The sequence below is a fragment of the Aspergillus terreus genome, genomic scaffold (genome assembly GCF_000149615.1).
Source record: "Aspergillus terreus NIH2624 scaffold_4 genomic scaffold, whole genome shotgun sequence".
Lineage (NCBI taxonomy): Eukaryota > Fungi > Ascomycota > Eurotiomycetes > Eurotiales > Aspergillaceae > Aspergillus > Aspergillus terreus.
The window spans coordinates 722,412-748,802 of NT_165927.1; the positions used below are offsets into that span (position 1 = coordinate 722,412).

General features: G+C 54.2%; 10 protein-coding genes and 1 non-coding gene across 11 annotated transcripts; 6 read left to right on the forward strand and 5 right to left on the reverse strand.

Annotated features, from left to right (window-relative positions):
- ATEG_03042 (GPI anchored serine-rich protein) lies at positions 1–604 on the forward strand (the record flags this gene model as incomplete). The annotated part of the gene is made up of 2 exons (XM_001212220.1): positions 1–443; positions 496–604. The coding sequence occupies 2 exons, from the start codon at positions 1–3 to the stop codon at positions 602–604; spliced, it is 552 nt and encodes a 183-aa protein (XP_001212220.1).
- A 1,595-nt stretch (positions 605–2,199) lies between these two features.
- On the forward strand, positions 2,200–3,009 carry ATEG_03043 (uncharacterized protein; the record flags this gene model as incomplete). Its single annotated transcript, XM_001212221.1, has 1 exon — positions 2,200–3,009. One exon carries the CDS (start codon positions 2,200–2,202, stop codon positions 3,007–3,009), a length of 810 nt encoding a protein of 269 aa, XP_001212221.1.
- Positions 3,010–3,689: 680 nt separating this feature from the next.
- On the reverse strand, positions 3,690–5,666 carry ATEG_03044 (uncharacterized protein; the record flags this gene model as incomplete). The annotated part of the gene is made up of 2 exons (XM_001212222.1): positions 3,690–5,531; positions 5,616–5,666. The coding sequence occupies 2 exons, from the start codon at positions 5,664–5,666 to the stop codon at positions 3,690–3,692; spliced, it is 1,893 nt and encodes a 630-aa protein (XP_001212222.1).
- Positions 5,667–6,119: 453 nt separating this feature from the next.
- On the reverse strand, positions 6,120–7,461 carry ATEG_03045 (putative erythromycin esterase; the record flags this gene model as incomplete). Its single annotated transcript, XM_001212223.1, has 2 exons — positions 6,120–6,812; positions 6,865–7,461. The coding sequence occupies 2 exons, from the start codon at positions 7,459–7,461 to the stop codon at positions 6,120–6,122; spliced, it is 1,290 nt and encodes a 429-aa protein (XP_001212223.1).
- A 542-nt stretch (positions 7,462–8,003) lies between these two features.
- Positions 8,004–9,044, forward strand: ATEG_03046 (uncharacterized protein; the record flags this gene model as incomplete). The annotated part of the gene is made up of 3 exons (XM_001212224.1): positions 8,004–8,634; positions 8,683–8,946; positions 8,992–9,044. The coding sequence occupies 3 exons, from the start codon at positions 8,004–8,006 to the stop codon at positions 9,042–9,044; spliced, it is 948 nt and encodes a 315-aa protein (XP_001212224.1).
- Positions 9,045–10,558: 1,514 nt separating this feature from the next.
- ATEG_03047 (beta-glucosidase) lies at positions 10,559–13,475 on the reverse strand (the record flags this gene model as incomplete). Its single annotated transcript, XM_001212225.1, has 7 exons — positions 10,559–10,792; positions 10,844–11,702; positions 11,761–12,952; positions 13,011–13,063; positions 13,119–13,163; positions 13,214–13,356; positions 13,416–13,475. 7 exons carry the CDS (start codon positions 13,473–13,475, stop codon positions 10,559–10,561), a joined length of 2,586 nt encoding a protein of 861 aa, XP_001212225.1.
- A 2,881-nt stretch (positions 13,476–16,356) lies between these two features.
- On the reverse strand, positions 16,357–16,758 carry ATEG_03048 (uncharacterized protein; the record flags this gene model as incomplete). Its single annotated transcript, XM_001212226.1, has 2 exons — positions 16,357–16,614; positions 16,690–16,758. 2 exons carry the CDS (start codon positions 16,756–16,758, stop codon positions 16,357–16,359), a joined length of 327 nt encoding a protein of 108 aa, XP_001212226.1.
- A 1,456-nt stretch (positions 16,759–18,214) lies between these two features.
- Positions 18,215–19,486, forward strand: ATEG_03049 (arsenic resistance protein; the record flags this gene model as incomplete). Its single annotated transcript, XM_001212227.1, has 3 exons — positions 18,215–18,452; positions 18,506–18,648; positions 18,833–19,486. The coding sequence occupies 3 exons, from the start codon at positions 18,215–18,217 to the stop codon at positions 19,484–19,486; spliced, it is 1,035 nt and encodes a 344-aa protein (XP_001212227.1).
- Positions 19,487–21,075: 1,589 nt separating this feature from the next.
- Positions 21,076–21,953, forward strand: ATEG_03050 (uncharacterized protein; the record flags this gene model as incomplete). The annotated part of the gene is made up of 3 exons (XM_001212228.1): positions 21,076–21,631; positions 21,692–21,773; positions 21,839–21,953. 3 exons carry the CDS (start codon positions 21,076–21,078, stop codon positions 21,951–21,953), a joined length of 753 nt encoding a protein of 250 aa, XP_001212228.1.
- Positions 21,954–22,806: 853 nt separating this feature from the next.
- ATEG_03051 (putative C6 transcription factor) lies at positions 22,807–25,929 on the forward strand (the record flags this gene model as incomplete). Its single annotated transcript, XM_001212229.1, has 1 exon — positions 22,807–25,929. One exon carries the CDS (start codon positions 22,807–22,809, stop codon positions 25,927–25,929), a length of 3,123 nt encoding a protein of 1,040 aa, XP_001212229.1.
- A 341-nt stretch (positions 25,930–26,270) lies between these two features.
- Positions 26,271–26,342, reverse strand: ATEG_10466. Its single transcript has one exon. It is a non-coding gene; the product is annotated as a tRNA-Gln (tRNA).
- Positions 26,343–26,391: the final 49 nt, after the last annotated feature.

Below are 26,391 nucleotides of genomic sequence, written 5' to 3' on the forward strand. Positions count from 1 at the left end.
ATGCGTTTCACCGCTGCCACCGTTGCTCTCTTCGCCACCCTCGCTGTTGCCCTCCCCGGCGGTGACGTCGAGACCGTTTACTCGACCGAGGACGTGACCATCACCTCCTGCGCTCCTACCGTCACCGACTGCCCGGGCCGCGCCACCTCCACCCCCGAGGGTGTTGAGGCTACCAGCACTCCCGCTGTCCCCGTGGTCCCTACCACCACCCCCGTTGCCTCCGTCCCTCCTCAGGTGCCCAGCAGCAGCGTTCCCTCCGTGGCTCCCAGCGTGGTTCCCAGCAACCCCGCCCCCGTTGTCCCCAGCGTCTCGGTGATCCCCGTCACCACCTGCGTCCCCACCGTCACCTACTCGACCATCACCTACACTCCTACCTCCAAGCCCCCCAAGACCTCGGTCCCCGTCATCCCCACTGGCGGCCCTGCTCCTAGCGCCAGCGCGACGTGAGTATCTGTATCTTCATTTTTGTCAATGCATCCGCTAATTTGGACATAGTCCCTCCACCTCCGCTCCTGGCCCCGTCTTCACCGGTGCTGCCAGCTCCGTCGGCAACTCCTTCGCTTTCGCTGGTGCTGCCGCCGCTGCCGCCCTCTTCTTGGCTTAAATTCCTTTCTTGTGTATAGTGTAGCCCCGATGCACTCGACCATTGGGTCCGTCCCCGGGCGGTTCTGATGGGACGTGTACATGTCGCAGGGTGTCGGGGGTTGTCATTTAGTCGCGGTTTACTGGGGACAGCAATATGATTCCTCTTCGTCTTTGATTTACTATCGCTTTTTTTTTTTTACTTCTTATATATCCTTCTGATTTTGCCTTTCTTTGGCTTCCCGGATTGCTTCGGAGTTATGAGAAGCATTTGGTTGCTGGATACGATTTAATGTAACCCATGAACGCTTTCCATAATACTGTCAGTTCCTGAAGCAAGTAGGGTAGTCGAGTTAGACTTTTGGATTGGAATGCATTCCAATAATCTATATCCTTCCCTATATGATTGTCATTCCGTCTGATCGTAGGATGTCGATCGCTACTGCGGGTACTAGCCCTGTAAAGTCGATGAAGTCGGCATTTAGGGATCATCCCATCATTTTGGTTCATTCTGATTCCCCTGAGCCTATCGAGACGGATCCAATGGCTGACCGACAACGGGTCTGGGGAATTGCATGCCAAGATGAGGAGAGTGTGGAATATATTGGTTTGCGTCATATATGTAATCTGATGTTTACTCTGATATCACTGATGGGCGGTGATATATTGGTGTTGATCAACTGATCACACCGACCCCATACCACTAGACTTTCAGTAGCATTCTCTCATCGATCATACATAACATATTATTCTCGTGGTGGCGACAATCCCTACAACAAACAACTACCGAAGGAGGCATTGCTCGGGACCCTGCGCCAAGAAGCGAGGCGGTGTTGATCCATTATTATTCATTGTTGGGACCGCCCGATCAGAGCTGATCCTTCTCTCTGCGGTGTCTTTCTGCGAGATTTGCCTCCCACACTAACTATCTGGTTTTCGATGGAATATGGATGACTTGCTGGAGCTGTGTTCTTTGTCCCAGGCACTACATCCTCCGCGTTCGCTGACGGTCTTCGAGATGGCGGAACACCAACTGACCCAACCTAGTCATCCACTTCATCCTAAAGATCCTGCGCACAATCAGGATCAGGCAGACCCTCTTCTTACGGCGTACCTCATCAGACGCAAGGCGATCCTGTCGCCCCAGATGCGTGAGATGCCAACCTGAAGGATGCACCCAAAGTCTGGTTGAGTCCACTCCGACTGGGCCCGGCGGCGGCGCAGAGAACTGCTGTTGGTTCTACTGTATACTCTTTGTTGTTGCTGCGGAGGACGCCTTTCTGTTCATTGTCTCGCAGTCAAAGAAAAACAGCACTGCCTCCAAGTCACTCCATCATTATAAGGAGAGCCCCTTCTCACGGCCGGCTGTTCCCCTTTCCTCTATACAACATATACAACCGGATCAACCAGCGTTCAGATTCTCGCCATCTCGTGTGTGATCCACCCGGCCGTCAATCATCGTATTTTGGCTTATTTTTGGTGCCCTCTCCTCCTTGCCTTCGTACTCGCCCGTGCCACCGGGTCATCTAATTACCTGAGAGTTGGCCACGGCGTGATCTATATACCCCACCCAAGTCCCCGTCGCTGTCCGTCTGCATGTTCAGCTTCACCGTCGAAATGGACCTCTCTTCCTTGGAAGGCCCTCCCATCCGCACCCCATCCTCCTCAGCATGCGTCGATCCGCTTCCGCACATCCAGCTCGACACCTCCGTCCTGTCGCCCAGTCACAGCGACGGCGAGTACGAGATGGACTGGGACAGGGCTGTATCATGCCTGCCGCCGCGGCCGGCATCCACCCACGCTTTTGCCTCTCCACGCCACAGACCTGCCATGGAAACATTCAATAACCGACTAGGGGTCGGGCATATGGCGCCTTCATCATCATCATCTACATCTACATCCTCGCCGCGCCCCAGAAGCAGTCATGCAACCCCATCTACACACAACACAGCCCTCTCGGCGCCATCGCCATCGCAGCGCCGCCACCCAACCCGCCTACAATCGCACAGCTTTTCCTCGCCGCACCAGCTGGTCTGGCTCGACGCCGAAAAGATCTGGGTCGTGGTGGCTCCCGCTCCAGATGAGCCCCCAACAACCGCCAATCCCAACACCAACAGCTATAGCTACACTACCACTCCGCCAGCGCGGCCGTCCCTCCCTCGTCTGCGCACGCCGGCAAACGCCTACACGCACACGACGCACACGACACCCACGCAATACGCACAATCAAACGGCCCCCCGCCAACCCTCACGCACGCCCGCTCCATGGACGACACCTTCTTCGCCAACAGCGAGCTTCTCTCCCCCAACTACGACGACCTACCGCCGCCGTACGAGCGGCATATCTATGACCGGCAGCTGGCTGTGGGCGCAGGCGTGTCGCGCTGGACCAACGTCGCGAGGCGCATGAACCAGAGTCCGTATTGAACTGTTCGGGGCAAGCTGTCGTCCGCTAGTATGCGCGTCGACTGCGTACCATGTACCATATCACCCCGTCTGGCACGCGTCGGCATGCTCCGGTTCTGGTGGGGCAGTGCCTCACCCTCGTTAGGCTGGGTAGGGCTATCCTTTGATGGAGGGTGCGGATGTCGACCGGGAGCGTGGATGGGGTGGGTGTCCTGGGAGGTCTCCTGGAGCACAGGTCGGATTGCAGTCATAAAGCAATCAGACGGCCTGGTGGATGTAGAAGCAACCAAAGGCATACTCTGTTATAAACTAGCTTCAGTGGAGGCGATCTAAATCGTTCTGGACATCAAGTCATAGTAGACACCCTAATCCAAGACCAGAATAATTTCATTCAAACTTCAATTTCATCCTGACCCGAACATTGTATCAAGCGAACAACTACACAAACAGAATTGATCAACTGATCTAATCAGGAGAAGTACCACATTTCAGTGCAGGTGAAAAACGCCGAACCTGCATACCAGATGCATCCAAGCGAATTTGAAGGATCATAATTACACTGCTGACGAAGTAATGTACGATTGGCAAAAGGAAAAGTAGAGAAAAATGAGCAAGCAACGCATCTCTCCAGGGATATTGTAGAATCATTATGTGCGACCCAACTCTCGTAAATGCATGATTTGTTCAAACCGTCCTGAAGTTCAAGATCGATTCTTGGGCTGAGCCAGCATGTTCAGCCGACTCATACTGAGCACACCTCGGTTGCGCGCACTTCCCGGTGTCCTCGCGCGGTTAACCCCAGAAATCGATCGCCCAGGAGTTCGGGATTTGATAGGACTGGGGCCGGGAACTATCTTGGAAGGAGCCGGAGAATTGAGCTTCACTCTCTTTGCACTGCGCAGTTCAGTGCTAGGGTCCGTCGGTGGCACGTTCTCTGTATCTGCCGCACTCTCAGCTGCTTCGCGGTGTCGTTTCTTGTTGCCGATGCCATGAGGGACACCGGGAACTTCGGGAAGAGAAACATCGTTGGTATGTAGTTCAGAAGGACGCACGGCTCGGACGGTCGGTGTTCTTCTTTCGGGAGTCAAAGTAGGGAGCGTCGGATACACGACATCGGAGACGGGACGGGGAGCCATTGGAATCTTGGAAGGAGAGGGAGAGACCGGAACTTCGTCCATGTTGGGCTCCGCGCCAGAAATAAATTCGACATGTTTCTTGGGCGATGGCGTCTGAGCAGGCTCCTCCGACGCACCCCGTGTCGGGCGCAGCAGCGAACTGGGACTGAAGTCGGGAGCAGCGTGATGGGTACCGGCAGCAATCTTGGCAGGTTCACGCGAGAATAGAGGTTGATGGCGGCGAAGGATAGATTTGAGATTGCCCAGCGTCGGGATGTTGCTCTTGAGACGCGGGTTGAATTCCGTCTGGGGTGTACGCGGGATGATCGACGGCTTCGAAGCAGGCGATCGCGTCAGAGAGGGAATCATAGAAGTTCGAGGAGGCTTCACGCTGAACGAAGAAGTACGAGCCGCGGACGCACGAGTTGGGGTCATCAAGGAGCTGCGGGCAGCTGGTCTAGAGCGCTGCACCGGCTTCGGCGTGCGATCCTGGCTATTGGCAGGACGACGGGTCGAGGCATCATCAGTCTGGTCTTGCTTTGCGCGTTTAAAAATGGCCGCATTCGGAGTGGGTGCGGCAGGTCGAGCGGGAGATTTCGTAGGAGTCTGCCCGTCAGGTTCATCCAGACGCGCCTTGGAGTTGGTCCGCTTGAGGGTCTTCTGCACTGGCTGGAAGCGACCAGGAGTAGCACGGAAAGCTGACGGATGTCCCGCGATGGAGTCCAACTTCTTGAACTCGGCCATGTGAACATCGCTGAACCGGCCCGTCTTGCCCTTAGGCTTCGCGATCTTGCGCTCCAGCGCCTGTTGCAGCTGGTCTTTCTGTGACGAACTATCACCCTTCTGTTGAACCATCTGGGCCTTGATCTTCGCGACATCATCGCGTACGCTATCCATCAGCTTTTTGGCTTCGTCACTTAGTTGTGATTCATGACACGCGAACTTGAACTCAAAGCCGGGAGTGCCGTAGTTGGAGGCAGGCGAAGCCTTGGTCTTAGACGGAGTGTTCTGGATGAGGGAATCCTTCACCACGTTGCCCTCGGCATCTTTCGGAATCGGGTTGAAGCCCAAAATGAGGCCCGAGTCCACCTGTTTGGTGGTACTCGGATGGACTTTGCTGGGGTGCATCTCTTGATGGGGTGGGCGAGTTATGGCGCTGGTTGGGGTTTTGACCGCAGGAGATTTCTTCTGGGCAGCTGTGGGCTTGACGGGGGTTTTGATAGCGGGTTTTCCTGCGGAGGGACTGTGTGTGGGAGCTGGGGGCGCATCGACGACGGGATTCTCGTCACGTTCCATGACGGTGGGAAGGGCGTTGTTGCGGGAGATTTTATTCTCGTGGGGCGTGTTGTTATGGTTGGTGTTGGTGGTGGTGTTGTTGTTGTTGTTGTTGTTGTTGTTGTTGACAGGGTCCGTGGGAGGCTCCGGCTCCTAGGAGATGAAGCGAGGGTCAGTCCATGCAAGGGTGGACGCGACGAGAGCAGCAGTAAACACGATGGAAGAGGATGTACCTACCTCGGAGGAGGCCTGGCGGCTACGCAGGCGAGCAGACCGCCGAACCGGCATGGTGGACAGCGGATGGGAGGTCGAATTAAGGCGGGAAGAGAGGGATGACGATAGATGGAATGGCGACGGTGATTAATAAAGGATGATGGAGATGAAGATGATGACGAAAGGGAGAAAGTGGGAGCGACAGTAAGGGGTGGAGAAATTATGAAGTCGAAGTTGAAGCGAGGAATGCCTCGTCCCAATCGGGCAAAGTGTAAACAAAATAGTGCCGGGCGGTGAGTTGACGTCATGCCATTTCGTTTCTTTGCCTCCCTCCTCTCTTCCACCTCTCTAGACTAGATGATGAGTGAAACAGTTTGATGTCTCGTCTCTGAATCTCTCCTACAGAAAGCAAAGCCAAATAAACAACTGCTCATATCATTTGTTCTGGTACACATCAATCTGCCTACCTGGGTACGCCCAAAGCCTATCCAATCCACTGCCTCATTACATCCATTATCCATACTACAGTTACAGTCCAAATGGATATGTCTCTTCCAGTCCCAGCGCCGTATGTGGCTGGATCCGCTCCAATGGCTTCACAGCCTCCGTACGATCAAACCACACATACGCATCAAACTGATTCAACAGATCCGCCTGCGAATAGTGAGATAACCGCTCTGTCTCCGGACGATAGATCACGCCGATAAACCGTTCCAACCGGTCCTTCTCTGCCGTCATCGCCTTCGCTAGCTGGGGGTTGACATTGTCACGGCGCAAATCTAGCACGAACCGCGGTATACCCGTGTTGTGTGCCACTCGCTCCCAGCTGTCCGCGCGCGATGGCCGCACGTTCATAACCTCCATATCATCGTCCCACTCGTGCGCCGCAGCCACGGTCCCCGTGTCCGTCCCGCAGCCTATTAAGGCCACATTCTCACGACCGAACTGCTCGCGACACAACTGCCCGATGTTCACCTCCCTACGGCGGCTGCCCATGGACGTGTATCGCGCATCGCCACAGTGCGAGTTGTGCGCCCAGACGACCGCTTTACTGCCCGGCTTGGAGCGCACGAGCCGTCGCAGCGTGTCGACCATATGTGTATCGCGTAGCGTCCACGATGACGCAGAGCTGTAGTACATAGCCTTGTAGTAGCGCTCGGCGTCGCGGACGAGGTAGGCGTTCTGCTCGGTGCTGTGGAACTCCTCGCCATCGTGCTGGTCCTGCTCGTACTCAAGTCGTTTGGGCCAGGAGGTCGCGCAGCATCTTCACTACGCTCGCCTCGCAGTCTTGCATGCCGTGCAGCGCCGCCAGCCCGTACGCGGCCGGATCGTCCACCCACGGCTGCAAACAGCCGTATCGCCGCCGGGCGTCCTTGCCTGCGGCAGGATCGACGCGGTCGAGGTAGTCGATCACGGCGCGGATCGACTCCCCCATGCTGTAGAGGTCGAGGCCGTAGAACCCGGCCTTCTGGTCATGTGGGAGCTTTGCGTTGCGGTTGCGCATCCACTCGACCAGCTCCTGCATTTCGCGGTTGCGCCACATCCACGTCGGGAAGCGACCAAAAGGCTCCAACTCTCGCCTGCCGCCGATCTTGCCTTTGGGACCTGGACGCTGGCGCACATAGCGGTCGATGTGTTCCGCATCCGGCCAGTCGGCCTCCACGGCGACCATGGTGAAGCCGTGATGCTCAATCAGGCGTTTGGTGATTTGCGCTCGCGCGGAATAAAACTCCGACGTGCCATGGCTGCCGTCCCCTAGCAAGACGAGGTCATAGTCGCCAAAGTCATCAAACTGGGCACCGAAACTGGGGTCTTGAATGTTCGGCAGCGGGCGAGCCGACGCGGTGAAGAGTTCCTGAAGCTGAGCCATCGCGCGCTTTGTCGACTGAGGACTTCGGAATATTTGTCGGAAATTTCCAATCATTCGACTCATGGAATGGTCACATTTTGTGGCTTTCTGGACAGGTGGGCGGTCGCGTGGGCGTATGGTGGCTGACAGTCTATATACTACAGTCAGCGGGAAATGAAATCACACCACGCTCATCATGACTTCACATCGCCCAAAAACGCAGTCGGTTAGCCACCACCGGTAGAAACCGACGCGCCCGTAGTCCGCATCACCAAGCTACCTGTCATGTCCAGGTGTATATGCAGAACCCTGAGCTTCCCACTATTCCGCCTCCGGCCGCCTGTACACTATACCATCCGCCACACCATGTCCAGCACAAATTCACCCGCCCTCGAGCGGTGCCAACACGCGATGGAAACGGTCTATGGGAACTACAACGGTGTCGCCGACCCCAGCAAAGTGGACGCCGCCGCCCAGATCGGGCGGTCACCGCGGTCGATACCTCTGGACCGACGCCTTCGGGGTGATCAACTTTCATCACCCTGCACAATGAGTGCAACAAAATGTCGCCCAGCTCCGGCGACCGCTATCTAACACTGGCACGGCAGCTTGCCGACACCGTCCACAACGTCCTAGGCCGCACCCGAGACGGCGAGCATCGTCTTCCCGGTGCAACGGACGACAACCCGCTCGGCGGCGGGCTGCGCATCGGGAAGATGGAGGAACACGGCCGCGACGGCGACGGCCAGTACCACCACTACCTGACGATCTGGATGTTTGCGCTGAACCGACTGTCGCTTGCGACCGGCGACCCGACCTACAACCAGCAGGCCGTGGCGCTCGCCAAAGCCATCCATCCGCGCTTCTTCATCAACCGCGACTCCCCGCGGCCGCGCATGGTGTGGAAAATGGCGATGGACCTGTCGTCGCCGCTCGTGGCGTCGGAGGGTAACCTCGACCCTATCGACGGGTACGTCATTTTCCGACTCCTGCAGGCGTCTGCGATGGCAGCGGGCGCGGGCCCCGTGCTGGAGGACGAAATCCGGGACTATCGCCGCGTGATGGCACGCAAGGGCGAGCATTTTGTCTCCAGCGATCCGCTGGATCTGGGGATGACGCTGTGGACGGCACATTGGTTCGCAGAGAAGGAGGACTGGGCAGGTCGGCTTGCTGAACGGTGCTTCGAGCAGATCTGTGGGTGATTTGTTCTTCAGATCGTCGAGTCCTTGCTAACGTCGACAGATGACCTCTTCGAGATCAACCAGTACCTGGAGCGGAGCATCAAGTTCCGGCTGGCGTTCCGCGAGTTTGGGACCTGCGTGGGAATCCAGTGCATGTCGGAGGAGTCGTCCGAGAAGGAACGCTCGATCGATCTGAGGACATACGCGGACAAGATCCTGGATTCGTGGAATATCTACATGGAGAGGTCGATGTACACTGATGCAACGCCCGACGACCTGCGCCCGATCACACGGGTGATGTACGCAGCGGCCTTGCTGCCAGGAGGTAAGTCCGGTCCGCAGAGAAGCAACAGATAGCTGACCAGCACAGCGTTTCGCCACGGGTATCTAGGAAGCGAGCCTGTCCCAAGACAGGAGAAGTAGCACGACACATAAGCCAGGTAATGTAATGCAATGCAACAAGTGTAATGCAGCAATAATGTACATTAATCCTCTCATCACGTCAATGCCGGCCCAGATTGTAGTCTAAATGCATTCTATCATTTCAACCCGAGAAACAAACCTATACGCCAGGAATGCCTACGACATTCCTCCAAGGAACCAGCCGCCGGGGCAGGATATACACCGTATACACCGTGCCCAGGGCGATGAGCAGACCCGTCAACTACGGCACCGCAATTAGCATCCCCGTCCCCAACCCAGACAGACAAGACAAGACATACCTTTTCAAACCACGTATGAAACCAAATAGCCGTCATAAGCAGCATCCACCAGCTCAGCCCAAGCACCGCGCCCACAAACCGCCTCGACCACACCCCCACCCCCTTCCCACCTTCCACCCCAAACACACCCCCCATCTCAAACCCCAGCATCGCCGTCGCCAGCACAAGCATAAACACATGCCCGCTAACATCATGCCCGCCCGTCCACGCCCCACCAGCCGCCTTGCACGCCGCCGCCGAGACCATCCCCAGCGGCGACACGGGCAGACTCGACGCCGCGTGGGTCCCCTCCGCGCGCGCCTCGCACTTCCCGCCCGTCAGCACAAACCCGCGGTCGATGATCGCCGGCCCAAAGAACCACTGCGTGGTCAGCCACCATACCAGCGTGGCGAGGGCGTACCGCGCGGCGGCCTGCGCGAGGCGGCGCGGGCGCTGCGCCGACGGCGCCGTGTAGGCCGGCTGCGTGAGGAGGATGGCCGCGAAGGCGAGCGTCGTCCACACCCAGCCGATCTTGACAAAGTACACGTTGAAGATGTTGTTCTTGCGCGCGAAATAGTTGACCGGGGCGGCGGCTGTCGCGGCGTCGTCGGATGCGGAGGCTCGCGCGCCTTGCGCTGTCGGCGAGAGCACGGAGAAGAGTGAACCGATGATTAGGGTCGCTGGGTAGACGAGCAGCGCGGCGGTGGGTGGTTGGAAGGGCCGTGTCCCCGGCGGAGAAGACGCCCTGGAGGTGGTAGCCATGTTTTTTTCGGTCTTCCGTCGCGTCCCGTGCGGCTGGTGGTTGGTTTTCTTTGTTTCCGGCGATGGTCGGACGGAAGGGAGTGTTGTATCGTGCGAGTGTGCTGTGTCTCGCAATGACTGTGAGTAATTGAGACGTTGGCGTGGCAGCAGCCGAGGAGTTTGGAAAAAGATGACGTCGTGCTTCATCTTTTGGTTGCTTACTAAGCTATGTATACTGGCATGGTTAGTGCAATACTTAGGTAGACATCTAGGACTGCACTGTAGGGACTTATTCTCTGCTGTTTGTGTATTAAGGAAGACAGTTGATAGGTATTATGTTTATATAAAGTCAAACGTCTGAGGCGTACAGACAGCATCCAGCTAAGCAACACCGTGCTTCAAACTCCAGTGGATCAAACAATACATAAATTAAACCCATAGTCGTAGACTAAAGAATGTACACATAATTAAATCGATGTACAGTAACCCCATCACTTACTGCACCCGTGGCAAGCGACCAGCGAGAGGCAGCTTGCGCGAAGAGGTGCCAACAAAGATGGTCTTAGCATAGGGAGTGATCTTCCAGTCCTGGGCCACGACATCCCAGTTGGCTAGGTCACGGCGGTTCAGGGTAGTCGTCCAGACCTTTTGCTGACCAGGGGCGATGTGCAGGCGCTCGAACTTGCGCAGCACCCGCTTCGGCTCGTTGGGGCCACCCAGCGAAACATACTATAGCCAACATTAGCACATATCGATTGCTCCTGGAAACACGCAACTTACCAGCTGAGGCACCTCATCACCAGCAACCTTGCCGGTGTTGGTGATGGTCACAGAAACCTGGAAGAGATCCTCATAGAGACCGGGGTTGCCGCCAGGACCCCCGCTGGCAGGCAGACGGGGCTGAGGAGAGCCATCGGTAGCACCTTCAGGAATATACTCGAAGTTGGGCTCTCCGTATTCAGGATCGCCGGTAGACGCTTTAAGATCGGTAGAGTTCAGCCAGGGATAGATGAACTTGGAAATCCTCTTCAGTCCCTCAGGGTACAGGTAGCTAGACGCGTCCTCGACTTTACCAAATGCCTGGGCGGCGCTCGTCTGACCCGTAGTGGGAACATAGCTGGATCCGTTGATAAGCTGGACCTGGAGGCCAGACAGCTCAAACGTCGTGTAGCTCAGACCATGACCGAACTCGTAGATGGGCGTCTCATTGTACTTGTCGAAGCGACGGTAGTCAATAAACACGCCCTCGTTGAAGTTGTCTTGAGGAGCACCGTTGCCGTTGTTGGGCTCGGTGAGGAGGTAGTCGCCGTAGGACGCGCGCGTCTTACCCCAGGTAAAGGGGGTCTTGCCGCCAGGGTTGACGCGGCCGTACAGCACGTCCGCAATGGCGTTGCCAGACTCCTGGCCCGGGAGACCAGCCCACAGAATGCCGGTGACATTGGGGTGCGCATACCACTCATCGATGAGAACAGGTCCCACCGAATGGATCACAACAACGGTGTTGTTGCAGTGCTCCGTGACAGTCTTGATCACTTCCTCTCCGTTCTGCCAGAGGGTGAGGTTCTTGCGATCACCCATGTTTCCGTCCACATTAAGGAAACCTTCACCGGCGTCTGCGTTCACGAAAACCAATGAAACCCTAAAACATAGTTAGCATCCTTATTCGGAGAAAGGTGAGGTGTTGGCTGGAAACGCACGTGGATTGAGAGGCAACGGCGGCAATCTGCTGTGTATCATAGTTGTCCGTCACGGCAAAGACATTTCCACGGCCCTTCAGAACCTCGTTCTGAATGGCCTGTTCGGGAGTCACAAGGTAAGGGAAGTTGGCAGTACCACTACCCCAAGCCATGGCCAGAGTACCCTTGTCACAGCCACGGTCACTGCAACCATTTGCTCCCTTCGGATTCGACCCGGCGTCTTCGCCCAGAATGCCAACAGTCTTCTCCTGGCCCGTCAAGGGAAGGGCACCGTCGTTCTTCAAGAGCACGACACTATCCGCGCCAATCCGACGGATCACCTGGGCATGGTCACGCTGCACGTTGACGAATTCATTGACACGTTCATAAGCGCCTTCGGAAGGGAAGAAGTGCGCGAAGCCATATTCATCGCGAGTCCACGAGCTGAAATTGGGAGGAGTCCAGAGACGGTCGCGGCCAACCTTGTAGTAGGCAGCCATGATCCGGACGGCCATGTCATCCACACGCCACTGGGGAATGGTGCCGTTGAGGACGCCAACAGTCAGGTTCGTGCCATAGAAGGAAGTGCCGCTGTCGAAACTGATATCTCCCGGCATGGACATGTCCAAACCAGCCAAGGCGGCGCCAACACCGCTGTGGTGAGCACTCCAGTCACTCATGACAAATCCCTGAAATCCGAGTTCGGCTTTCAAGAGCTTGTTCAGGGTCAAACTGTTTTGGCATCCGTAGCTGTTGTTGATCTGGTTGTAGGAGCACATCACAGCGCCCACGCCCGCGCGCACCGCATCGGCGAAGGGCCAGAGATACAGCTCGTGCATGGTCTTGTCATCCACATTTGAGCTCACGGTTTCGGTGATGTTGAAGCCATAGCCCTGGGCTTCGCCGACCTGGCGGAAATGCTCTTGTTCGTTGAGAATGTAGTGCTTCGCGGTAGCAATAACTCCGGCGTCCTGGATACCCTTGATCGTCTCGGCGAACAACACACCAGTCAGGGCGGGATCAGGAGAGAAGCCCTCCCAGTTTCGGCCTCCATCGGGGGACCTGCCAAGAGGACCGGCAGCAGGGCCCAACTGAACATCAATACCCTTGTCACTGAATTCCTCGCCCATTGCCTTGCCGCGTTGGTAGGCAAGCTTCTTGTCCCAGGTGGCCGCAACGTTAATACCCGCAGGGAAGGCCGAGTTATAGTCCGCTATGGAGAATTAAGTCAGAATGGCTGTCGATGTCTGCTAATGGCGGGGATGACGTACACATGCGAATACCCAGAGGGCTATCCTGCAGACAGAGGCTTGGGATTCCCAGTCTGAAAGCGATGTCGGTTAGTTGGTCCGGAAGAACGATTTGGGGTTGAAGCTCACCTAGGGACACTGCCCGTCTGACCGACACACCTCTCCAACTCCCATCTACATGCATGTCAGCCACTGGAAATTCAGACATGAGAGACCAGACATACCCAGTACCGGTGGTGAGATTGACCTTCTCCGTCAATGTCATCTGAGAGACGATATCTACAGCGCGCTTGTACGCGTTCGACCACTCACCGTGGCCATCGGCCCAGGGAGAAGGGTAGTACGGCGGGGAGTATGCGAGATCGTCCTGTTCCGTACGGTTAGAGCCCCGACAAGCACGAGGTTGACCGGCAAAGTGAACGTTACCTGTGCGCTGACTACGGAGGCAGCTGTCAAAGCTGCTGCCTCCAAAATGGAAAGCTTCATTGTTGCAGGGGAGGTGACCAGAGGCACCAAAAGCAGAACAACGAAGCTGGGAGGACGCGCAACGCGAGGAGGGCTTCGAGATTGGTGAGGGGAGAAAAATGATGGGAAGATGAAGGGCGGATGGGGGAATTTAATGATAATAATAACTGGGGTAGAGCATTAGACAATCATGCGGCACTGCCCGAAATGGGAATACGTTGGTGAATCAGAAAAATATTAAAATAAATCCCGCCGGATGATGTACTTCGTACGCCGTATGGATCATATGCAGGTCGGAGCTGTTAATAAGATTATTGGGAGGATTTTAGTGCCTCGAATGGAGCGCCACATACCGATCCTCTGCCCAATGGGTCCAAGGGAGGAAGGGGGAGAAAGGAGGCCTAGCTGGGGGACTGACTAGGGACCTGGTAAGACCCTACGTAGGAGTAACTACTGTAGATTAGAGCATGTCATAGGGATCGACAGGAGCATCCGTTCGTTTAGGACAAACAATCATGACCCCGGCAGGATCAAAGCAGTCATCTACTGAAGTGCTAAACAACGACATTGTCCAATCTTCTTAATCCACTCAGCATAGTACTATGTAAATAGACAGGTAGAATTATCCTCTTCACCTCATTCCAATCACTTGGACGGGCATACTCCGGTGAATTGGTCTTGGCTGATGCTGTTGGCCCCGCCACCGAGTACCTCTAGTGGAAACCCTCTCGTTCTTGCGCTCTTTATTATTCATTATCGAGTCTTGTTGGGTCTTACAGGGGACAACCCCGTCTCCTCCGCGTTGGAGTTGCCGAGCAATCCGGGGTCATCTAGTTAGTCCCGTAATACATCATAATAATACCCGTGGTTATTTCCAGGGACCCAAAGTCAAACCCACATCGTGCCATGGTAGCCGACATTCCCACCATGAGGTTCCAGAGAGATCGTCCGGATTCCACCACGTTTAAAGAGCGACTCCGATCTATCAACAATAATAACGCGAAAGTACATTCCACAAGCAACGCGTTGGAGTTAAAATTAGGCGTTCTTCAGTCCTAATATCCATCTCTGGTCAATCTGTACGTACAAGAACGAGGTGGACAACGCATGCATCTACCCCGTTGCAGTATGTGACTGTTCCCCCGCAGTATGATTCTTCCATCGCATTGCAGCCAGCCTCCTACCTACCTGATCCCGCCCCTTCCATAGTTTACTACCAACGCACGGGTTGTCAGACACAATGCATCACCCTCACCCACATCATCTCCCGCTGCAAGGGTTTTCCAGATCCCAACCTCCCTGTATCGGCCCTGTCTCCATGCAAGGTTGGCATGGATCAGGTGGTCGGCCCATCGTCCCTCTTGACTGCATTTGTCTTCCGATGGACACCGTGCGATACATCCGACGTCATCTGTCTAGGCAGTCCTCGGAATCAGTCGTTCACAGTGGAGGCCTGCCGACCGGTCATCTTGTCAATTATTTCGATCGCCTGCAATGCTGCCGAATTAGATTTTGCTAGCCTCGTGGCTCCATATGCATTTGCCAGTCGGAGAAATTTGGGCAAAATGTTAGACCAGCTCTCGCCCGAGCAGAAGGTCCTCCCACTCGGCCAGTGTGTACTCCGTAGTTACTCCGTGACTATTCGGGAAGAGGCATCGGGTCTGTCAACAGGAAGTCTCCACAAATATCCCCGGCAACTGTCCGCTTCTACATACTGTATCATTAAGACAGATACGGGACGCCGAGTTGTCATCAGGTACTACAGTATGATAACGTCATCGGGGTCGGCGTGGCTCACCTCCCGATTGCATGCCCCATACCAATCCAGCACTAATGTCCACTCCGTCACTTTCGGAGAAATAGCGATGGCGGGGAGAGAGAGGGCCGAGAGCTGCATCTTCGGCAATTCGGTCCGGATGGTGGAATTCCAAAAACTGAAGGTGACTCGGTCAGCGTGGGGGCATCATCCCGAAGACATTCCGATGATCTGAGGTCGGCCTGAAGAAAAAGCATCATGCATCGCATGGTCAACAGGCATCTCCTTGTACGGAGTATTGCCGAGGGTTGCCTCTAGAGCTGATCATCTTTTGGTCAAGTAATCGATAGAAGGCTGACTATGACAGAGGTCAAACCTGATTCATATGAATATATAATGTGAGCATAAGCTCCGTATAACACAATAGCTATTAATATACTGCCTTAGGAGATTTGAAGGGAAAGAGTACGGAGTACACTCCAAGAGATCAATTGCTTACCCATCCCGCGTCCCCACAAGTCGTATATCGTAGCAGCACATCGTTCTCCAAATTGGGCATATTCCTACATCACTGCAGACGCTCACCGTACCCAGACACCCTTCACCGGCCTTCCCTCCATACTACGGAGGACTCCATACTCCGTCTCCTCCGGGTTGTCATGTGGGGTAAAGGATCTGGAGTGCCCCGTGTGGGCACCAAGTCCACTTAGCACTCGGCAACGAACCACTCTCCATCCTCCATTCCTGCCCGGACAGGACCTAAGTAGGTACCTAGTTAACTATCACTTATACTCCCGAAAATTAGCCGTAAAGAAGGCAGGTGCTTTGGACATAATCACTCTAGCTTGGGTGTGGAGTATGGTAGTATTGTATTGTTGTTGTTGTTGTTCCGTCCATGCAACGGAGAGGGCCCATGAATGCATTGTGCCTCTGGCATCGAATGACTATTATGATTCTTAGTGTGTTAGAACTTTCAAAGTTTGGCCTACAGAACTACAACTTCGAACGTGAGATTTTACAAAAACGAGTTGCTTTGCAAGCACTGGTCCTCCCTTCCTAGCAGCTACTAGTAGCAAAGCTGAGAAGCACACATGGCTTCGCGCAAGCCGGCAGAAGAAGACTAGCCTCTGAGCACGATGGCGACGCTCACTCAAAATAACCATCCCAGTACCCGTCCTCCTCGTCGTCATCCTGGAACGGGTCGAAGGGGTTCCCATCATCATTACCACCATCATCCCCGCCGTCGCCTTCATCCTGGCGTGGGCTCACCGGCGACTCAAGAATCTTGGGCGGGAACGGACGAGGCCAGGGACGCGGCGGCCAGGGCCGATACGGCCACGGCGGGTACGGACCCGGGTGCGTGCCGGCGGGCTGCTCTTGGCCCGTGACATCGGTTGGTTCATGCTGTGCAAAGTAAGTTAGCATGTCCTTCGTCTGTGTCGGCTCATCCATCGGGATGATAGAGTTGTGTCGACGTACCTCCTGGATCATTGGGGAGGCATATGCCAGCGTGGCACAGAGGCCCAGGATAATGGTGTTGAGCTTCATGGTGGAGGCTGTGCTCTTAGTCTTGTGATTGTTCTTCTAGGTGATCACTCAGACCAGACTGGAAAGAGAAAGAAGAGTCCAGTTGGGCTGGAGGTCTCTTATATCTCGGTTCACGTCGGTAGATTATGCGCCGGGGACTTTCGAGATGCACTCATCGTTCTGCAAAGTCGTCATCGATGGAAATTCCCCGCAATGATATGGGAAGTACAGTCCCTGGTTGTAGCACCCTCCGAACTACCAAGTTTGTATAGACCGAAGTCTATTGGTATGCACTGGCGTCATTCCCTCTGTGTTACCATCCTTTTCATCGCTGGCCTCAAGTAACTATTCTGGCTAACACTATCAGTGGATCTGAAGCATGAAAATATCTTGTATAGGAATCCTATTTGTGTACCTCTCAGGTCGATGTCGTTTAGCCTAATAGCATCTAGACCTGGAAACTACCCGGTCACATCTATGTTGCCTTCACATGTGAATGAGCTAGCTGTGAGTGTAGGGCTCACGGATGCAGATGCGTGCTGCCAGCGTTGTACCAAAGAATCACAGTCCTGATATCAAGTAGCATCAGTATTACTTGTCGGACTCAAGTTATCCTGGCAAAAAGAGACAAGGATATATCACTTCGTTGGAAACCTCATGCAGAGCACCAGAAGTGATCACAAACATTGTATTAACACTTATCTTCCAGTCTATGGTACCCTAGTCCAAGACGCTCTTCTCTGACGACCTTCATGGTCATATTTCACGTGAACTTGATTGTTAGTCTCTCAAGAGATGCGGCTCTATCTGCTTTACAAGCTCACCTAGAACCAGTCCCAACATAAGCTAACATTAAACAGGTAGCTTAATTCTATTTCTGAGTTCTTACCTCCATATCTATACTTCAGATCCCGCCCGGTAGTGTTAAGCCTGGAACGGGGATTAGATACTCTGATCCCGTAGAGTACGATGAACAATAAGTTCATATGAGCCATATGCCTGATGTTGCGTGGACAAGCAGCGCAAGCATTGCAGAAATACGCAATACTCATGCAATGTTGACGAGATGGTTCTTGGACAATCCAAGATCATACCCCACCATTGGTCCATATGTATAACCATCTGCTTGATGGCAGTGGAAAGCTCTCAAACTAACCCCGGCATTAGCAGAAAGACACCATGTGTATTTTCTGTAGTACAACCAATGCACACTTATCAGATGCGCAGTCTAGATGATTCCAATATAGTAGAAGTATCCAAAGTCCGATCATTCAGTTACAGTCCTGCCGGTATTGGTATGTATCACGTGATCCGAGCCATGTCACCCCTCGATTATGATTGGCCGCCAAGATGCATTTTTGTAGGGCGTCATGGCAAGTAGATCAACCAGGTGCTAATGAGCGGTCTGAGGCTTCTGACTCTCACCTCATTCCTGTGGGCTTAAATACAATATATTAAAAGCTCCAATATACTCACAATGAGGCAGGAGGAGAAGCGTCCGACTGATCCAGAAGCGTGCAAAACGCCATGCCAGGAAAATGAGACCGAGAATACGGGTCCGACATCTGCGTTCCAGCAGCTAGCCATCCTAGACCGGTTTCTTGCGCTTTGGATCTTCCTCGCGATGGCGGTGGGAATCATCCTGGGCAACTTTGTGCCAAATACGGGGCCGGCACTGGAAAGAGGAAAATTCGTCGGGGTCTCTGTACCCATCGGTACGTCTACACTTTCCCACAATTTAGAGACAAACGTACTGACTTATTATAAGCTATCGGTCTGCTCGTCATGATGTATCCGATCTTGTGCAAAGTGAGATATGAGACTTTACATCGATCATTTCGCGAAAAAGCCCTCTGGATCCAGATCGCTTTCAGCCTCGTCATCAACTGGATCATAGCACCTCTCTTCATGGTAGGTTCATCAACGATATTTCCCATCTGCAACTGACGTCCGACACAGTTGGCGCTGGCGTGGGCCTTTCTACCGGACGAAAGAGGCCTCCGAGAAGGCTTGATACTGGTCGGGATTGCACGATGCATTGCTATGGTAGGCCCCATCCATTCGAGACATATGCATCACAAGCTGACGTATCTAGGTGCTCGTGTGGACGGGGCTCGCAGGGGGCGATGGTGAATATTGCGCGATCCTTGTAGCCATCAACTCAATCCTGCAGATGGTCTTGTTCGCACCTCTCGCGATATTCTTCATTCGCGTGATCGGGGGGTCAGATGGCGGGCTGACTATAGACTATTCGCTTGCCGCAAAAAGCGTGGGAGTCTTCCTCGGAATACCGCTGGGGGCAGCCATCGTCACTCGCTTCACATTGCGTTTCCTCGTGAGTGAGGAGTGGTACGATAAGCGCTTTCTGAAGTGGATTGGTCCACTGTCACTGATAGGCCTCCTTTTTACCATTCTGGTGCTGTTCGCCTCCCAAGGAAGGCAGGTGGTGCATCAAATTGTGTCTGTGGTCCGGGTGGCTGCCCCGCTGATTGTGTATTTCTCCGTCATCTTCCTGGCCACCCTGACAGTCACTCGACGGTGCGGTTTCGGGTACAAGCTCTCTTGCACCCAAAGCTTCACAGCCGCTAGCAACAACTTCGAGCTTGCGATTGCGGTGGCGATAGCGACATTTGGTGTGGACAGTGATCAAGCCCTGGCTGCAACCGTAGGACCTTTGATCGAGGTTCCAGTGCTCCTGGGCCTGGTTTATGTCGTTAAATGGTTCGCCAAGAGACAGAAGTGGGCATGAAATCAGAGCATCCCGTCCGACTCAATAGCATCGTAAATAATAATAATCGAATCCGACTTAATTGTTGCTGATTTCATCCAAAACTTGGAAAAGTATGTGGTTTTGCACCCGACACCCTTCCTCCGTTGTAAGTCCCTTGGAAAAGCCTGTCCATAACTTGCGCCGAATTTCGTCCATTTCCACCCCCCGGGTGTTGTATTGCGAGATCAGCTCTTCTGCGATTGCGCAGAGTGTAGTGTTGAGGACATCCCCATTGGTAGGCCAAGGGTCCGTTCCAGTAGCGGAAGGACAGCTGCAGATGGACTGGATTGGCTTCTCAGGTTCCGAGCTAGTCTTCGGAGCCGGCTCTGGCGGTGCTTCAGGAGGCACCTCAGCCACTCGCAGACTTGGTGGCTCTCGACTGACCTCCTTGGAATCATTTCCTTCTCTTTTTGGCATACAGCGAGGAGGGCATTCAGCCGGCTTACAATCGGGCGAGGATTCGACTTCTACCTTTCGCAGAGCTGGAATAGCGACTTTCTGGCCCACGTTAGGATCTTCGGCCACCTGCAGATACCCCTGAATTGCACTCGCTGGGAGTCCAGAGCAAGACAGAAGGTACTTCAGCTTTCGATTCTCCGCCTGCAGCCTCTGGACAGCCAGTCTATGTTCCACATCCTTGCGATTGGCCTGTTCCTGCAAGGATGCCAGCTTCTGCTCCAACTCTCGAATATGCTCCTGTTTCCGTGCTCGGCTTTTCCGCTGGTTTTCGCGGATTCGGGCCAGCCGATCGGTCTTCTGTATGATTCAAGGTCAGGTCCAAGAATATAAGCGAAATTTCTTCTCAATGGCGCCAACCTTCTGCGAACCCTCCGAGCCCATTGCACCGAAGTCAATTCACCAGAACGGATTGAAGATGCATTACTCGCCACAAATATCAGGAGTGTATGTCGGATATTGCATGCAGCAATCCGTCGTCAAAAGAAAGCGCACCTTCCCACGATAGGGGTTCAGTGGAGATAGCGGGCACAGTGGCGGACAGCTTATCAGGATAACGTGGTCGGTCACGTGTATGGGGCCCCCGGATTCTACGCATGCTTGACAAGAGGACCTACGACACCACATGTAACGATCGAACCTCCATTGCGACCTCGGGAGTCATAAATATCATGCTATATACAGAGTCAATTCAGAGATCATGTAGATGTATTGTATGTACCTGCGCCCGTTGGAGTGGAGAAGCGAAGACTCAGTGGGAAGATCCATACTCCCATGGCAAATGGTTGGCCTGACGCATTAGGAATCCAATAATGTGACCTTTCTGGGGGCGACTCCAGAGGGTAACACCCAATGCAGCGGCGCACGACGTCACTAGCCGTCAGGATGATTTGGGGGGGGGTTGGATTGCTTGCATCCCTCCCGGCGCATTCCTGCGCACTTCCCCTCTGGAAGCGACTAGGTCGACTCCTCTTTTCCTCCTCTCCTTCCCTTCCACTCTCAGCGCTGCATCAATTTAATGTCGCTTCCAATCGCGCGACCATCGTCCATCCGATTACACGACATCCGCTTCAGTTACAGTCCACTGCGACTCTTTCACATCGAGAAACACCATGGTCTCCACCCGACACCATCCTCGCGATTTCCCGCCGCCTGCGACCGCAAAGTCGTCCTCTCCTCCCACCCCGTCATCCACCACCACCACCAGCAGCGCTAAAGCGAGTGGAAACGGGTGGGTGCATACCCCGTCGACAGCTGTCACTCTATGGCTAGTTTTGTCCATCCCGTTTGTCGCATGGGACTCGGCCTATGTGCTCCTGCGCCCACATAGCATGCCGGGGAACAAACTTCATTCTCCCATTTGGACGCCGTACGCGTTGTACGGGACGATCGACTACATCTACGGCTGGCCAGCATTCAACGCGCGCAACGGTTTCACTGCTGCGCAGACCATCCTGAACGTCGTCGAATCGGCTGCCTACATCTACTATCTGTGGATTGTGTATACCTACGGGACTTCGACATCGGGTGGTCGCGGAAGCAAGGCGAAAAAGGACGTCAAGTGGCTGTTGACCGCTGATAAAGTGGTTCCTGGGCGTCTCGGAGCGACTGCACTTCTGGTTGCGTACAGCGCCTCCCTGATGACGTTGAGTAAGACCGTTCTGTATTGTGAGTTGTGCCAGTGCCAATCGCGCCTGAAGGTACCCTCCGCTTACCATCACTCCGTAGGGTTGAATGAGTTCTTCTCTGGTTTTGCGAACATCGGTCACAATGACGCACTGACCTTGGTGTTCCTCTGGATCGTCCCTAAGTAAGTAGTTCTTGTCGCATGGCTTCATCTTTGACCTCCTGCCATTTTGCTGATTGCGAGGACAGTGGTTTGTGGATTGTTTTCCCCGGTTACAACATCTACGTACTGGGCGCGGAGATTGTGGCCTCTCTTGATAATGGTACGATCCGTCGGCGCGCTGGACGGCCCAAGTCATCGTAAGCCATACGAGGATCTTATTGGCAATGGGGTCAATGGCCATGAATGACCGGTTCAAATCCAAATATATACAAGCCACAGCCGCGCGAGGTATCGGCGGGTATGGTGGGTCGATAAATGGAGATAGTTCGAAAGTGCGAAGATTCGACGAGACGTTTACATTTGATATATACCTATAGCTATAATCCTATCTAGAATACCCTCCCGATAATATTAATCTCAGTTTGTTTGTCGTCCTCCTTATGGGTGAATGGACTAGAACCACAACCGATGGCAGCTAAAGCGCTACTAGACGGAGAAGCACCGATTATCCCATCCCGTCCCTCAGATACTAGTAGACCCATGATTTTCGCCGCTAAGATAGAAGAAGAATGATTAATGTTATTTTAATTCATTATCAGATCGATCAGTTAGGGCGAACCGATCAAGAGCGACCATGCATGCAGCTCAACTCCTGCAACTAGGTAACTAAAGCGGATGATTACTCCGTATATCCACGACATAATAATACATACAGACCCCAGACTCCCGGTGCACGAGGACAAGATTTCCCCTCACCTTGTTCCTGTCCCTTTTTCTATTTCCCTTCCTCCAGACATCCAGACTCGCGAGGCGTTCAACCACCCTGTAAGTATTTCCCTGGGGAGTTGCGCGGATCAACTGGTTCCTCCAATGACCGTGTTCGTTTAGTGAATGACACTTCCAAGAAGACCAGAAAGGCAGCCTCATCCCGAGGATAACTTTTCCGATTCGTCTCTTCTTTTCTCGTGAAACGATGTTGGGAGGCATGTTTTGAGGGAGAACATCGACAACGACTCCCTTCTCCTTCTCAGCTCCTCATTAATAATCCTCCGTCATGAGCGTGGCCAGTAGCGCCAAGCCGCCACTTTCCGACCCTCAACAACCTTCCCCATACCCACCAGAGTCGACCGCCTCATCCCGCGATTTCGTCCCGTCTTTCTCTTCTCCCGAACAACGTCAGCTTCCGCCGTGGTCGCCGCCCCCTACCACCATCCTCCCGTTCATACCGAACGATGACCCGAGTCTTGATCCTGGGGTACCCGCGCCCATCATGATCCCTCCCGACTCTGACGAATCGCCCCTGGCCTCCTCCATAGGCCTCGGGGCCTTGGGGCACGATGACCATGGCCTCCCCGAAGATATCGACAACCAGAGTCGCGCCAGCTCGCGAGATCCCGGGAGCGCTCTACCCGTTGGAGAATCCATCAACCTCACCGAACACCCTGGCGCCTCCGACCAGCAGCGCGAGGACGGCAACCATGACCCCAACTCGCAGAACCCCGACCAGAAAGGCGAAAAACCGCCATGGAGCGAGCTGAAAACCAAGGCCGGAAAGGAACGAAAGCGTCTACCGCTGGCGTGTATTGCCTGCAGGCGAAAGAAAATCCGCTGCTCCGGAGAGAAACCCGCTTGCAAGCACTGCTCGCGCTCGCGCATCCCGTGCGTCTACAAAGTCACCACCAGGAAGGCCGCCCCCCGTACCGACTACATGGCGATGCTGGACAAGCGACTCAAGAGAATGGAGGATCGGGTCATCAAGACAATCCCGAAGGACGAGGTCCGCGATATGGCCGCTATCGGCCGCTCCGTGGTCCGTCCGCCGCAGCCCGGTCAGAACTCAAAGACGCAGAAGAAGCGGTCGGCGGACGAGGCTTTCGCCGCTGAGATGGAGGGATGGGCCCGTGGGGACCGTCGGGCGCCTCAGGACACCTTCCCCATGCGGCGTGAGAATAAACTCAACGACACATCGAACCTACTCACCGAGGGAGCCGAGTTTTTGCCTTCGCTGGAAATCCAAGAACACTTGGCAGAAGTGTTCTTCGATTGCGTCTACGGACAGTCGTACCTCCTCCTTCATAAGCCTAGTTTCATGCGAAGATTAAAAGCCCGGACAGTTCCGCCAGTTCTCATACTCGCCGTCTGCGCCGTATCCGCACGATTTTCCACGCATCCGCAGATCAACTCCGAACCTCCCTTCCTGCGGGGAGAAAACTGGGCAAATCCGGCCGCCGCCATTGCACTAAGTCGACATGACGAACCCAACATCACGATATTAACGGTCTTCCTCTTATTGGGCCTGCATGAATTCGGAACCTGCCATGGTGGACGAAGTTGGTCTTTCGGAGGTCAGGCGCTGCGAATGGCATATGCTCTGCAGTTGCATCGCGAACTCGACCATGACCCGCTACTCTCGCAGAACAACGGTGCTGCCACTCAGCTCAGTTTTACGGATCGGGAGATTCGAAGACGTACCATGTGGGCTTGCTTTTTAATGGATCGCTACAATTCGTCCGGCAGTCAACGGCCTCCCATTGGAAACGAGAAATTCGTGCAGATACAGCTGCCGATCAAAGAATCGCATTTCCAGATGGAAATCCCTGGTCCCACAGAGGATTTAGATGGAAACGTCCCCAACCCAGTTCCAGATGACGTTGGGCAATTGTCCAACGCCTCGAATAACATGGGTGTGTCGGCCTATATCATTCGCGCGGTGGTGATATGGGGTCGCATAGTCGATTATCTCAACCTAGGGGGGAAGCGGAAAGACGGCCATCCCTTATGGTCGCCCGAGTCGGGCTATACACGCCTCAAGCGGCAGATTGAGGAGTTTTCTGCTTCCCTCCCCAATTACCTGGCATTCACATACGAGAACCTTCAGATTCATGCTGCGGACCGGATCGCTAACCAGTTTCTTTTCTTGCACATCATTATCCATCAAAACATGCTCTTCCTGAACCAATTCGCAATCCCTTTGTCGCCCGGAGGTCGACCTCCACGGGATATGCCCAAGGCCTTCTTGAGCAATGCCGGACGCGCAGCTGTCGAGGCAGCCCATCACATCTCCGTGTTGATTGACCGCGCGTCCGCTTACCCTCTCACTGTTCCATTTGCTGGATACTGCGCATATTCGGCTAGCACAGTTCACATCTGGGGTATCTTTTCGAAGAACGCGCAGCTAGAGGCGCGATCGAAAGAGAATCTGCGACATACTTATCGATATCTGAACAAGATGAAGAAATACTGGGGAATGTTCCATTACATGGTGGAAAGTGCCAAGGACCGATATCGCCAGTTCGCAGATGCGGCCATCAAGGGCTCAGTCCCTACACAGAACGGTGGCCAGATCGCACCGATGTTCCAATACGGTGACTGGTTCGATAAGTACCCCCATGGAGTATCGAGGTCGCATTGGGAAGACCCCGATACCCAGCATAAGGATTTGAATGATGATGCCGTCATGAGCCAGAAACCCGACCTACAGAGCGTGGAAGACTTCTTCGCTAGCCTCTCCCCTAGCACGCCGCAAAGCGTGCCCCGTCGGTCACATTCGAGAAAGAGCAGCAGGATGGATGTCCCGCCCCGCATGGGACAAACAACGCCATCATCACAACAGATTCTTGATGTGAACATGGATACAGCACCGGGAATGCTCGGAACAACCGGAACTGGGTTCCCCCAGGCATCGATGTTCAACGGCCAAGCAGCTCGCGGACAGCAACAGATGTTTGGGCATTCGCCTTTCGACTTCCCCATCCCTACCGACCAACTTCCCCAGCTAGATCGACAGTTTGTCTATGGGTCATTTGGCGCTTTGGACCCCTCGCCCGCCTCCTTTGTCCCATCAGACACTCCGGGCATGTCCTCGGTTAATGGCGCAGAACCTCCCCCACCCAACCAAGACACATCCGATATTTTCGCCGGCCAGATGGATCCTAATGCACCTTCGGGGACGGGCGAATTCTATCAGCCTAGTGCCTGGTTTTTGCCATTCAACCTCGACCCTATCGGGGCTGGCGTTGGCCTCGATCCGGGTGTTCCTCCACCGCCGCCAACAGGAACAGCAAACCCTGTCGGGGCAACGCCGGATATGTCCGCCTTTGGCGGCGCAGGAAACATGCCGATGGGTGCTTACGATCTGAGCATGACTGGGGTGGATCGGAATCAGAAGTACGATTGAGTCGTCATCGCGGCGACAATTGTCCGAGCAGGGCAGGGACACGTTTGTTTTTGGGGTAATTGGTCTGCTTTGCTTTTGGCGATGTTTGGTTGTCTGGGATGGGTTGGAAAAGACGGAGTTAACATTACTGTTCATGATTCATATGTTCCTCTTATGTTGTTTTATATTGCATGACCGTGGCCCTTTGTATCCGATGTGTATATTTCCCTCGAATCAATTCTTCAAGGATAATATTGACTATATATGAAGGTACTGGAGGTTTGTTCGACCATGTAATTCAAAAAGACTGCTAAGGATATGTATGACAGACAAAAGAGCAAATCTTGCAAAAAAGAAAGGCGAGGTCCTGCCCGGGATCGAACCGGGATTGCTGGAATCAGAATCCAGAGTGATGACCATTACACTACAGAACCTGGTAGTTGTTACATGCTGACTAAAATTGATTTATGTTAGTTACTGCTT